The sequence below is a fragment of the Jaculus jaculus genome, chromosome 12, assembly GCF_020740685.1.
Source record: "Jaculus jaculus isolate mJacJac1 chromosome 12, mJacJac1.mat.Y.cur, whole genome shotgun sequence".
Lineage (NCBI taxonomy): Eukaryota > Metazoa > Chordata > Mammalia > Rodentia > Dipodidae > Jaculus > Jaculus jaculus.
Genome location: NC_059113.1, coordinates 71,682,435 through 71,695,232, shown reverse-complemented (window position 1 = coordinate 71,695,232; position 12,798 = coordinate 71,682,435). Strand labels below are relative to the sequence as shown.

Here is a 12,798-nt window from a genome sequence, read left to right as displayed (position 1 = left end):
TGTATAGCCAATCACAATCCATTCAGTAGTAAGAAAGTTAACTTACTAGGAAACTTGAGTCACTGAAGGAAGAGATGAGTGGTATGCGGAGAGTCAAAGCAAAGCAGATGTCCTTCTCCTGGAAGCATGCCCTGCAACATGGCTGGTATGCAGGGCACTGACCAACCTGAGGGCTCAGGGCAGCTGTAATGTCCTGTGCTGCTGACCCAACCCACTGGATATTCTCCCACCTGCAAGCTCACTTTGGGAAGACATTTTGAAGACAATTTTCTTTCACTAGTGCCTTCCTGCTAGAAAGCCCTAGTATAGTCAGTGATAGCTCCTGACTAGATTGTACCAGGCTCACAACGTCTTTGTGAGGGAAAAATGAAAAATTGACAAAATGTTCGTATAAAATATTCAAACATCTCCATAAGACTGCCTGGCAAGTGCAAGCAGACTGTGATAAAGTACAACTTGCACTCCAAGGACAGACACTGAAGTCAGGCCGACTGTCAAATCACAGCCCAAATACCTCCGCTGCTACACTTCAGGCAAGTTACTAAGTCTCTTAATTCTTCTACCACCTGTCAGGTTATTTTTCCCCCTCTTTCAAATGAAAGCAAGGATTATATCCATGTTATATCCATGTCACAGAATTTTGGGAATTAAATATGGTAATGTACAAATCACACTGAGGTTCAAACAGTGCTTTACATAGCCACTAGATAAAATTCTGATACTTTGTGATGAAAAGAGCATTCCTAAATATTACAGCCATTATATTTAGGTAAGTATATGACACTTAAACATAATGAAACAAAGAAATCCAGAGAGAAGCAATATGCCTGCTGGTGAAATGGGCTGTGATCATGCTGAAATCAGCACATGGCAATTGGTACACACGAGAGGTACTTTCCCTATTATCTGTCAGGATGAAAACATTTATGTTTCTTCATTCTAAGGCTAGATATGAACTCACACTCCACTTATAATTGTAAGTAGCACAAATAAGTAATTTGTATTATTAATTCCCAGCCAAGGAAAACATTTTGTGGGTGTTGGTGGTGGGGAACTGAAGAGATTTGGAGAAAACCTAACCTCATACTATGGATACAGCACTATGATCCTAAAAACACAAACCTATAAAGATGTCCAGTAACCATGTGCTGTTGAGGCTTCAAGTCTCTGAAAGTTCAGGGCACACCTCTATCACTATTAACATGCTAACAGTGCTAATCAGCACAGCTGGCCACTCTGGGCACTGAACGCAGTAGTGGAGGACTTACTAGATGGCAGTTACTCATAAGAACAATTCTGAATATGACTTTTTCACATTTATTGATGGAAAATAGTCAACAATGTTATATAAAATCTCAAAAGCTATGTCTATATCATTCTCTTTCAAATATAGTAATCTTCTACCTAAAGATGCCTAATCTCAGTTTTCTTCCTCAATATATGTTAAGGACATTGCTTTGTTAGAAAGTAAAATTTGAATGCCCTGCTTTGTCATTTCAAATGTGTTCTATCATCAATAAACTCTTCTGCAAATGTGAAGGTAAAAGTATATACATGATGGGAACTTTAAAAATATTATAGCCAGATCTAGTTTCTTGAAAGCCTCTTTTATAATATCATTTTTTCAGAAAAAAAATGTGCCTATAAACACTTTGTAATAATGTCAGTTCTAAAACTGTAAAATACTCAAATTATGGGAGAAAATTATTCTCCTCAAACTCATCAAGATACCAGAATGTTGGTCATTGATCACCTAACAGACAGATATGCATACAGAAGAAAGATAATAATGTTTGATATAAGATAGGTAGATAGATAGATAGATAGATAGATGATATGATAAAAATAGACAGAATATGAAAGAAATAGAGAGATAGTAAGATAAAAGGGAAATGACAGGGCTGGAGAGAAGGCATAGCAGTTGAGGCAATTCCCTGTGAAGTCTAAGGACCCAATATCAACTCCCCAGAACCCATGTAAGCCAAATGCACATGGTAGCACGTGCATCTGGAGTTCGTTTTCACTGGCTAGAGACCTTGGCATGCTCATTCTCTCTCTTTTAAATAAATAAATAAATAAATAAATATTTTAAATTTAATATTTTTAAAGAAAATATTAAATATATACACATTCATGTATATGCATTTGTTTTTTCGAGGTAGGGTCTCACTCCAGCTCAGGCAGACCTGGAATTCACTATGTAGTCTCAGGGTGGCCTCAAAGTCACTGCACTCCTACCTCGGCCTCCCAAGTGCTAGGATTAAAGGCATGTGCCACCACACCCCGCTTAAAAGAGTATTTTCTTTGTGTTTTTAAAATTTTTTTTATTAATAACTTCCATGATTATAAAAATACCCCATGGTGATACCCTCCTTCTCTCCACTTACCCTTTTGAATCTCCACTCTCCATCATACCCCCTTCCCCATCTCAATCAGTCTCTTTTACATTTGATATCTTGATCTTTTCCTCCTCTTATGATGGTCTTATGCAGGTAGTATGAAGGACTGTGAGGCCATGGATATCCAAAAGAGCAATGAGGGCTACAGAGTGCTTGCCTGTGAAACCTAAGAACTCCTGTTTGAATATCCAGCTCCCATGTAATGTATAGTTAGTAGATAATAGATGAGACTTAAACATATAAGATATCACAACCTCTTCAGATGTTAAAGAATAGTTGAATAAAGCTGCTGATCTATATCTAATGCTACCACTAAAATGTCAGGGTAAATGGTAGTTCCTTTCTTTCCTGATTTACGTGCTTTCTACCCAACTGCTAAAAAGAACAACTTCTTAGATGACTTCTGCTGTATTTTTCTCATGACTTGGACCCCATTTCTACACTTTGACTGATGATTTTGAAAGACTATTGAAGGATGACCAGAGCATCAAGAGTATCACTGATTATTTACAACTGAAGAAGGCCCAGATTTTGTTAAAATTATACACTACATCCTTTCAATTCAGGTCTTCTTGGAAGAGACTGCCTTTTCCCTCTTGTAAGTGACATTAAGCCTGGATAATCAGCAGATTAAACTACAGTGCAGTATGGAATTGTTGTGACATCCACACAACCATTTAGGGAGCACCCATCCACATCAACCTTGTTGCCTATAAAAATCTGGAAATTACAGCGATCTCCAAGGCTTTCTTACATGAAAGTCCTAAAGTAAACATACAACATAAACATAAATATAAAGTAAGCATATAACAGCTTCTAATCTACTAAAAAACTAAAATATTTGAAAAGGGCTAAAGAAGTGTCTAAGTGGTTATGAGTGCTTATTTGCAAACCTGCCTGGCTGGAGCTCAGTTCCCCACCGCCCATGTAAAGCCAGTCAACAAGATACAAAACGTGGCACACACATCTGGCATTCATTTGCAGAAGCAACAGACAGTTGGGCATGTGTGTGTGCATGCACATATGCATGCATGTGCACACACACACACACACACACAAATATTTAAAAAAATATATTTGCGGGCTGGAGAGATGGCTTAGTGGTTAAGCACTTGCCTGTGAAGCCTAAGGACCCCGGTTCGAGGCTCGGTTCCCCAGGTCCCACGTTAGCCAGATGCACAAGGGGGTGCACGCATCTGGAGTTCGTTTGCAGAGGCTGGAAGCCCTGGCGTGCCCATTCTCTCTCTCCCTCTATCTGTCTTTCTCTCTGTCTGTTTGCTCTCAAATAAATAAATAAATAAAATAAAATTTATATATATATATATATATATGTGTGTGTGTGTGTGTGTGTGTGTGTGTGTGTGTGTGCGATGGTTATGCCCACTACCGTGAGATAATTAAAATTGACAATATTAGTTACTATCTATTATATTCTAACCAATCTCGTCAAGCATTTTCATACCTGTGTATCCAGTTTTGCAAACGCAGTTGAAGCCGCCTGGAAAATTATGACAAATTGCGCCATTCTTACAAGGACTGGGAAGGCACTCATTAATGTCCCTCTCACAGGCCCTCCCTGTGAAGCCATCCAGGCAGCTGCATGAAAAGCCCCCGACCAAATTGTGGCAGGTTCCCCCATTGTGGCAAGGGGCTGGCAGACACTCATCGACGTCTACCTCACACCAGCTCCCAGCATACCCTGGCAGACACTTGCACAGGAAGGGCTGCAGAGGTGCATTTCCCACCATGATGGCAGGAAGACTCTCCTGGATCCTCAAGACAGAGCTCACAGCCAGCCTTCGGAGGCAGCTGCCTCCATTCTGACATGGACCATGGATGCAGGCGTCATGATCCACGGATTCTATCTTGACTCCGCTCTGACGAAGAAGAATCTCTTTAATGCTTTCAAAGAAGGTGGCCACACCGCTGGGATTCACATAGTGATTGTTACTTCGCTTTACAGCCACCAAAAGGAACGTTCTATTGTTCTCCTCATAGGCAGCATACATTTGCACACCAGTCCCCAGGCCTGTGAGCTGGGAACTAGCAATGCGCAGGAAATGAAGGTAGTGGTTAGTCAAGAAATCCTTGACAGTTGGGACACCCACACGAAGTAAAATGCTGTTATCCACTGTAGCATTGGAAAAGCTAGCAAAGAAAACTCGGATATTGTTGGTAACTGCACTGTGCACTCCATCACTACTAAGGACAGTCAGGTCAAATGTGCCATCAGTGGACCTGGGCTGGGAGCTGAGATCACAGCTCTCCCCTGGAATACTGAAGAGGCTTGTCACTCCTGAAGTAAGGGAACAGTGGAAGCTGTCTAACACATCTGGATCCTGTGGTTTCACTGAACCTAAAATCCCACCAGGGAACAAGTTTCCATAATAATTTACAAATATCTCCACTGTGCGAGACTGTGAGGGGTTGTCATTTTGGTCTAAAACTGTGATGTGCACAGTTCCCGTGGAGGACATCTGAGGCACACCAGAGTCTCTGGTGACCACAGACAGATAGAAGTCTGCGATTTGCTCTCTGTCAATCTCTCTGGTGGTGCTCAGAACTCCAGCAGTGTTCAGACTGAAGTAGTTGGTAGCAGGACCAGTGCTCAGCAGGTGGTAGGTAAAGGGACCCTGATTTGGGGGGAGGTCGGGATCAGTGGACTGAAGTGTCATCACCAGGGTTCCTGGGCGTTTGTTCTCCATAACTTCTCCCTCGCTGATGGTCAACATGGGCCCATTGTCATTTATATCTTCCAGGGTTACCAGCAAGGAGGCACTACCTGTCGCTGATGGGCTTCCTGAGTCCACAGCCAAGACTGAGAGGTTATAGACTGGTAGGCTTTCCCTGTCTAATTCTGCAGTTACTGTGATCTGCCCTGTCTGGGGATTGATGGAAAAGGCCCCATTTTCATTCCCCAATCCTATGAAGTAAGAAAATCTGCTCCAGCTGGGGATGGAGTCTGAGTCAAAAGCACTAACGAAGGTGACATGAGTTCCAATCGGGACGCCTTCACTGATCTGAACGCAATAAGTGTTTAGACTAAAAACTGGTGGGTCATTGGCATCAAGCACAGTGATATTCACTGTGACCTCATCTATGTCAGCACCCCGAATGCTACCAAAATTCTTGGCCAATACTTTCAGTGATACCCTTTCTTCTCTTTCTCTGTCAAGATGACCAGAAACATAAATTTGTCCAGTTTTCTTATTAATCTGAAAGCCCTTTCTCCGGCTATTACCAAATATCCAATAATGTACTTCCCCATCGGCACCTGTGTCCCGGTCACTGGCAAACACTTCTCCAACAACAGTCCCTTTAGCAGCTGCTTCTGAGATCTCAAAGTAGTAGAGTTTGGAAACAAAGCGAGGCACATATTCATTTGTCCCTTTGAGCTGAATATTCACAGTGGCAAAGCTGCAGCGCTCCTCATCTGGGACATTGAAGGCTTTCACAGTGAGATGGTAGCTCTGCTTGGTTTCAAAATCCAAAAAGCCTTGAGTGGTGATGACCCCTGTGTTGGGATCAATGACAAAGAGGTCACTATCAGATGACTGTACAGTATATGCAATCACAGCATTGGTCCCAGAGTCCGCATCAGTTGCATTTAGGTGAATGACAGTTGTTCCACTTGGGGCATTTTCCAAAACAGAAGGGAAGTATTCATCAGGGATGAACACTGGGGAATTATCGTTCACATCAATCACATTTACAGTCACAATGCAGTACCCTGTTCTTGCAACCCATCCTCCATCGGTGGCACTGATGGTCATTTCGTGCTTCTGGCAGAGCTCATAGTCAAGAGCTTTGGCTAATGTTAACACACCTGTGGAAGAGTTGATTGCAAAAGTGCCCTCCTCGTTTCCTGCAGAAATGTTGTACCTAACTAAGCCATTCATAGCTGCATCCCGATCTCTGGCAGATACAGTTCTGACCACAGACCCAGTACTATGACTCTCAGGGATAGTCACACTCATGTGGCTTTGTGAAAACTCGGGTGTATGGTAGTTCTCCTCAGTGACAGTTATGTGAACTGTGGCTTGAGAAGAAAGTGGAGGATTTCCTTTATCCTTTGCTCTGACAGTGATGATAAAATTTTGATTCAAGTCAGAAATCAATGGAGAGGCTACTGAAATCCACCCTGTGTCATTGTCCAACTTAAACTTCCCCAAATGATTCTGATTAGACATGAAATACTCCACCTCAGAATTCAGTCCAAAATCTTTGTCATCTACTGCAGTCACTTTGATTAACTTTGTACCAACTTTCACATTTTTGGTGACTGGAGTGAAATATTTATTTTTAAGAAAGTGAGGTGCATTGTCATTGCTGTCCACTGTATTGATGGTCACTGTAGTCTCACTAAGTAAGGAAGGGTTGCCTCGATCTGAAGATGTCACAATGAAACTGTGTCTGTTGATATTTGCATTGTTGAAGCCACTGACGTTTTGGTATTTTAAGACCTGCTTATTGAAAATCTCTCCAGTGGTGGCATTAATCCTGAAATACTCTGACTGAGATTTTATGAAATAAAATACTTGTCCATTTGCTCCTTCATCAGGATCTGTGGCAGATACCTGGGTCACTTTGGAACCAATATCTGTAAGCTCAGGGCAATCTAAGTAATAGGAGGGCCTGCTGAATCTTGGTGCATTGTCATTAACATCTGTCACAAATATGGTGACATCTGTACTTACAGTCCATCCAGAGTCATGAGCAGAAACTCTGATTCTGTAACGATCCATGTCTTCTCTATTTAAAGGTCTACTAATGACAATGTCTCCTGTGTTGGGGTTGATTGTAAAAGGAAGACTTGTGTCCACCATAGAATATCGACTAATTGCATTTACTCCAATGTCTTCATCAGAAGTTGTGACACGTGTGACCATATATCCCAAGGGAGAGTTTTCAGGAACATAGGCACTAAATATCTGAGAAAACCTAGGGGCATTATCATTTTCATCCAAAATATTTATTATGACTTTTACTGAGGTACTCTGAGAAGGGGACCCTTTGTCTGAAGATTTTATGGTGAGCACATAGTGGGATATTTTTTCTCTATCAAGTGGTCGGGTGCTTCTAATTTCACCAGTAGCATGATTGATACTGAAACTATTTTCTTGGTTCCCACTCACAATTTCATAATCTAACTGCCCATTTGGTCCACTGTCTTTGTCAATTGCAGAAACAGTCAATATTTTTCGAGGAGAAAGGTTTTCTAGTATCTCAGATACAAATGGATCCTTTTTAAAAGTTGGTGCATTGTCATTGACATCCAACACAGTGATGTCAAGCTTTTCATAAGATGAGAAGGGAGGGAAACCACCATCTCTTGCCTCAATCCACACAACATACTTCTGTATCTTTTCAAAATCCAAAGCTTGGCTTATGGACACTTGCCCTGTTAAAGGATCAATCTGGAACACATTGCCCAGGTTCCCACTTGCAATATAATAGGACAAACTTTCTCCTCTCAAAGAGGAACCTGTAATGGTAGTGACAAGAGTGCCCACTGGCTGGTTTTCTGGAAACATGAAAGTTTGTTCTTTGGCTCTGACTTTTGGGAAATCTGCTTTGTTGGCAAATCTAACAGTCACTGTGGTGGAATCTGTCTTTGGAACTGCACCACCATCTTTCACGTGGACAGAAAATGTCACTTCTGAAGCACCATTTAGTGGTCCAGCTGCCATGATCGCTCCTCTCAGGGGGTCAATGAGAAATATTTCAGAATTTCTACCAGAAATGGAATAATGGAGCTCAGCATTGGGGCCAGTGTCAGCATCTGTCACTGTGGCTGCAAAGACAAAGGAACCTATAAAAGAGGGAGTTTATGGTTATAATCTCAAAGAATCCAAAGAAAATGCTTGGTGGTTACTTAAAACATAAAAAAAAAACAACATAATATTGCTGCTTGATATGACTTTTATCATGAGTACTAAAGAGAAGTGTATTGTCTTTATTTTCTCTGAAATTCCTAAATTTGATGTCAGATTTGTTTAATGACAGACTCTGGAGACAGACCTTTAATTTTCTCACACAATCTGCTGGTTGTAATTTTTTTTCTGTAATGCTTTTGAGAGAGCCACTGGGAAGATCACTGACTAAATCCGAATCACAGCCCCTAGGAGAAGGATCTGTATACCACCCAACCTTCCTATAGGCATAATAGCTCGTGAGCTCTGCAAAAAGCCATGATCCTGCTCAGTGATGAAGAAAAAGGTCATTACCACTGTTCTATTGATATTGCAATGCATTCAATAGCAATACATGCAATCATGATAAAAACAGGACACATTTTAAAAAATTATTGTTGGTGCCCACTCCTCCATGATGAGACCGTCTCCAAACTTACAGGATAAGTATGCATTATGCAAAATAAGCTAAATTAGTTAGCAGGAAGATCTGAGGAAAGCTAGACTCAGATTGGATTTCAAACATTAGCTCTTGGAATAATGCCCATGCAACAGCGTGTAGTAGAAATATCTAGAAAAGCATCTATAAGAGTATTGTTTCAATACTCTCACTCAGAAACCCTTCCCAAACACCCCTATAGGAGTACTGGTGACACAAGTGAAAAGTCTTAATATTTTATGAAGGTCCACTAAAACTTATTAGTTTTATTAATCTAATAAGGAGGGCTAGAGAGAGGGCTTAGCGGTTAAACGCTTGCCTGTGAAGCCTAAGGACCCCGGTTCGAGGCTCAGTTCCCCAGGTCCCACGTTAGCCAGATGCACAAGGGGGCGCACGTGTCTGGAGTTCGTTTGCAGAGGCTGGAAGCCCTGGCGTGCCCATTCTCTCTCTCTCCCTCTATCTGTCCTTCTCTCTGTGTCTGTCACTCTCAAATAAATAAATAAATAAAAATTTAAAAAAAAATAAGGAAATGGTGGTGAAGAAACTTCACTTTGAGCAGGAGATTCTTTCATTCATGACCACACACTTATGTGATCAAGTCATGCCTGCCAGCATCATGCCTATGGAGACTGTCAAAGAAGACTTATGACTCAACATTTGCATTGCATTTTGATAGAAAGTTGACACATGCATGTACAGATTTTATGATGTTGTGGTATCAAGTAGACATTCTCAAGTTAGCAGACAATAAGGTCACTATGAGAAGAAGAACTGAACCAGTTCATTAATTCTTCTCATTACAATGGGTTCTCAAACAAGGAAGGATAACAAGAATGAGCTGCATTCGTATGTCTTACTGTTAAGAAGTTATTGTGAAATTCACAAGTGACAGAATATTGGTGAAGTTCTTAAGAGAACATACCATTGTTTGCTAATAAACAAGTGATACCAAATTAAATTTAAGAATTAAAAAAGACAAGTACATGTCATCAACACTAAAGTGTTAGATAAAGAGTCCATAAGTTTACTAACAGAAACAAGATTGGAATAAAACTGGTGTGTTATTTAAAATTAGCTACTCATTGAACACTTTTGAAAATACACCTATTGAAATAAAATACTAATTTTTCAACAAAAATATATTCAATTAAATTACTTCCCAGATAGAAAATTTGCCATGAAACATAAAGAGACAATGACTCTGGTCTTAGGGAACTTACAAGTTTTAACTCAGAGAAGAACCATCATTGAATATTAAAGGGTATAGATTTTAATCATTTAAAGAGTTTAAATGATATTAAAAAATAGTACCAAGGAACACAGGGAAGGTATAAAATCCTTTACACAATATGTCTAACAGGACGTTATTTAAAAGATTCAAATTCAAGTCAACCTTAGTTTTGTTGGTCAGAACAACCTGCATTTTAGAGGATTTGCAAGATTTGGTTATATTAGAAAATGGGTATGTGAAAGAGCAAGACTGTACACAGAAAGCACATGATAGCTTGTGTATGTCTACAGGGACTTGGTGCTAGATTGATTACCTGGGAGAGTAGGAGATGGGATATGTGTGACATACGGGTGATGCTGAAATCTTGGAGGATTGTCATTGACATCAGTCACAGTGACAAGCACACTGGTGGAACTGGAAAGAGACTCTGGAGATCCCGCATCAGTGGCCACCACTATCAACGTATAATTATCTTTTGTCTCTCTGTCTAGCAATGCACTTGTGATGATCTGTCCTGTGGATGGGTTGATGGTGAATGGTGAATTTCCACCAATGATGCTATAGCTAAAACAGAAAGCAGAAAGGGGAGGGGATTAGATTTCATTTAGTTATTATTACAGCTTGCTAAAAATGGAAATAAAAATGTCCCAAGAAAAGTATGACAAAAGATCCACACAACAATGAATAAATGCAGCTAGTAAATGATCACTTTATAGGGTTTGTGACCATCTTGCTAGCCATCATTATTTGATTTTTTTCAGTTGTTATTATTTTAATGTGGGGTGTGTGTATGTGTGTGTGTGTGTGTGTGTATACATGCATGCATTTGTGGCAGTCTTCTATAATACTAGTGCTTCTATCATAAGAAGGGAAACAGAGACAGGATAATTTCCTGAAATCTCAGAAATAATGCAGTGAACAATGATTGACTCTGCCTCCAAAATGAGGTGGAAAGTGAGGACCAAGCCAAAAATTGAACTCTGTCCTCCTCACACATGCTGGTGTGCTGCCAACACTCTACACAAGCAATCATGATTCTAATGTGTCCAGTAATCTCCAGCAGGTTTTGGAAGATATTTTTTATGACTCTCAAATCATAAATGCCACAGAATAAGCCTAAAATACAGCTGCCTTGAAAACAAGTGAGCCTAAAAGTACAAATGAGGCCTTGTTCTAATATTGGGGCTGGTGGTTATAAATGAATATTTTGCAAATTAATTTAAAATTGTTTTCTGATGCATGTATAATAAAGCAGAGAAAATCAGATGAAGACCTTATTCTTTAAAGACAAAACTCTGCATTTGGCATGCATTGACTGTCCAGAGCCACTATGAGCTGTGCATTTAAACAGAGACATTCCTGTTTCTTGGCCTCTCCTCTGTTACTCCTCATATGGTCATGCAGCTCTCTTGTCAAGAGAGGTATGACATCTTCATGGGTAGCCTGATGCTAACCAGAACGGTTAACCAGAAGAAGATTCCACTGAGCTCAACTTTTCTTTCTGGCAAGTGATGCTATCTGAACTCTGTGTGGTAGTTGAAGTGAACCCCTCAGAAAGATGAGAGTAGCCAACAAAACTTCACAGTCCACACACTTTAAAGTGAGAAGGCAATAAGAAAATAGGTGTATTTGTCAGTATTACCTCTTTAAGCCAACAAAGAGTTATGCTTGTTGGAGTTAACTGTGTGATTCTATAGTTTGGCTTGTGTATTTGTATTCAGAGAACAAAGTAATAGAGTGCATCTAATAGAAACTGCAGAAAAAAAATAAAAATGCTACATTAGAATGTCAACATGTCATTCCCTATTGTCTTTGTAGCTTAAAACACATGCCAGGATTTTTATACTATTTTAGGGACATAATAATCTTTGGATCTGACATTTAAAAAGAAGACAGGTCCTGTAAAATTAAATCAGAAATATAACAGAGAGGGAGGTTAGCTGAGAAGTGACCCAAGATTGGTAAAGTACTCCTTTCTGCTGCTGAGATTGTTATCCCTGTTTAGCAAGCCTGCATGAAAAGTACATGAGAGCAGAGCCATGCTATCTGATGTAGATATGACTGATGTAAAGTATAATAATTACTCCTCTAGAGCGAAGGATACCTATTCACTTAATTAAAACAGCAACATCAGAGATTTATAGATGAAGTCTATAAAATTTTTAATTAGGCACTCATGGCACTCACCAATTAGTTTAGCTTTTGAGGGAGATTGTGGGAAACTGGGTCATAAGTTTATAATTATATTTTGGGAACTTTTTTGTGATCAGTGCATGCAAGTATGAAAAGAAAACGATTCATTTTACTATGAATGTTCTTAACAGGTTTATGACAACAGTGATTGAGGTTCAATCCAGTACTTTTCCCCATAAATAATAATAAAAAAAAATGAGTGACAGAAACATATGGGAATTTGGCTTTGGATATTTTACACATGTAAAGACATTGAAGAAGAAAGTGCTGAAAGACAAATAATGTTCCGTCCACTGCAGGATTAGTTGATGTAAAGGAAGCTTGAATTGTAAAGGTGGACTGTTTATTTTATGTCATTGTATAAACCGTGGTCTATATGACTATTTAACAGAAGGGAATGCATTTAAGAATTTTTAAAGAGTAACTGCTATAGCAATGGATGATTCCTTTTTCGGGTTTTATTAAATTTTAAGGCACATGAAAACTGTATCTTAAAAATGAAATATTCTATAATACTACAAGCTTATTAATTTATGCTTCTAAGTTTAGAAAGAACTGAGAAGAAATACAAACCTCCCTACAAATAGAAATGTATGTGGGATTTTGCCCCCTCTCTTGTCTGAG

General features: G+C 39.6%; 1 protein-coding gene across 1 annotated transcript in view; it reads right to left on the bottom strand.

Annotated features, from left to right (window-relative positions):
* Fat4 (FAT atypical cadherin 4) overlaps window positions 1-12,798 on the bottom strand; it is a 184,065-nt gene that overhangs the window by 30,979 nt on the left and 140,288 nt on the right. Inside the window, exons 9-10 of the mRNA XM_045131880.1 lie at window positions 10,295-10,545; window positions 3,862-8,211 (exon numbers count right to left, since the gene is read on the bottom strand). Of these exons, the coding sequence (XP_044987815.1) occupies window positions 3,862-8,211; window positions 10,295-10,545 (4,601 nt within the window). The remainder of the gene's footprint in view (window positions 1-3,861; window positions 8,212-10,294; window positions 10,546-12,798) is intronic.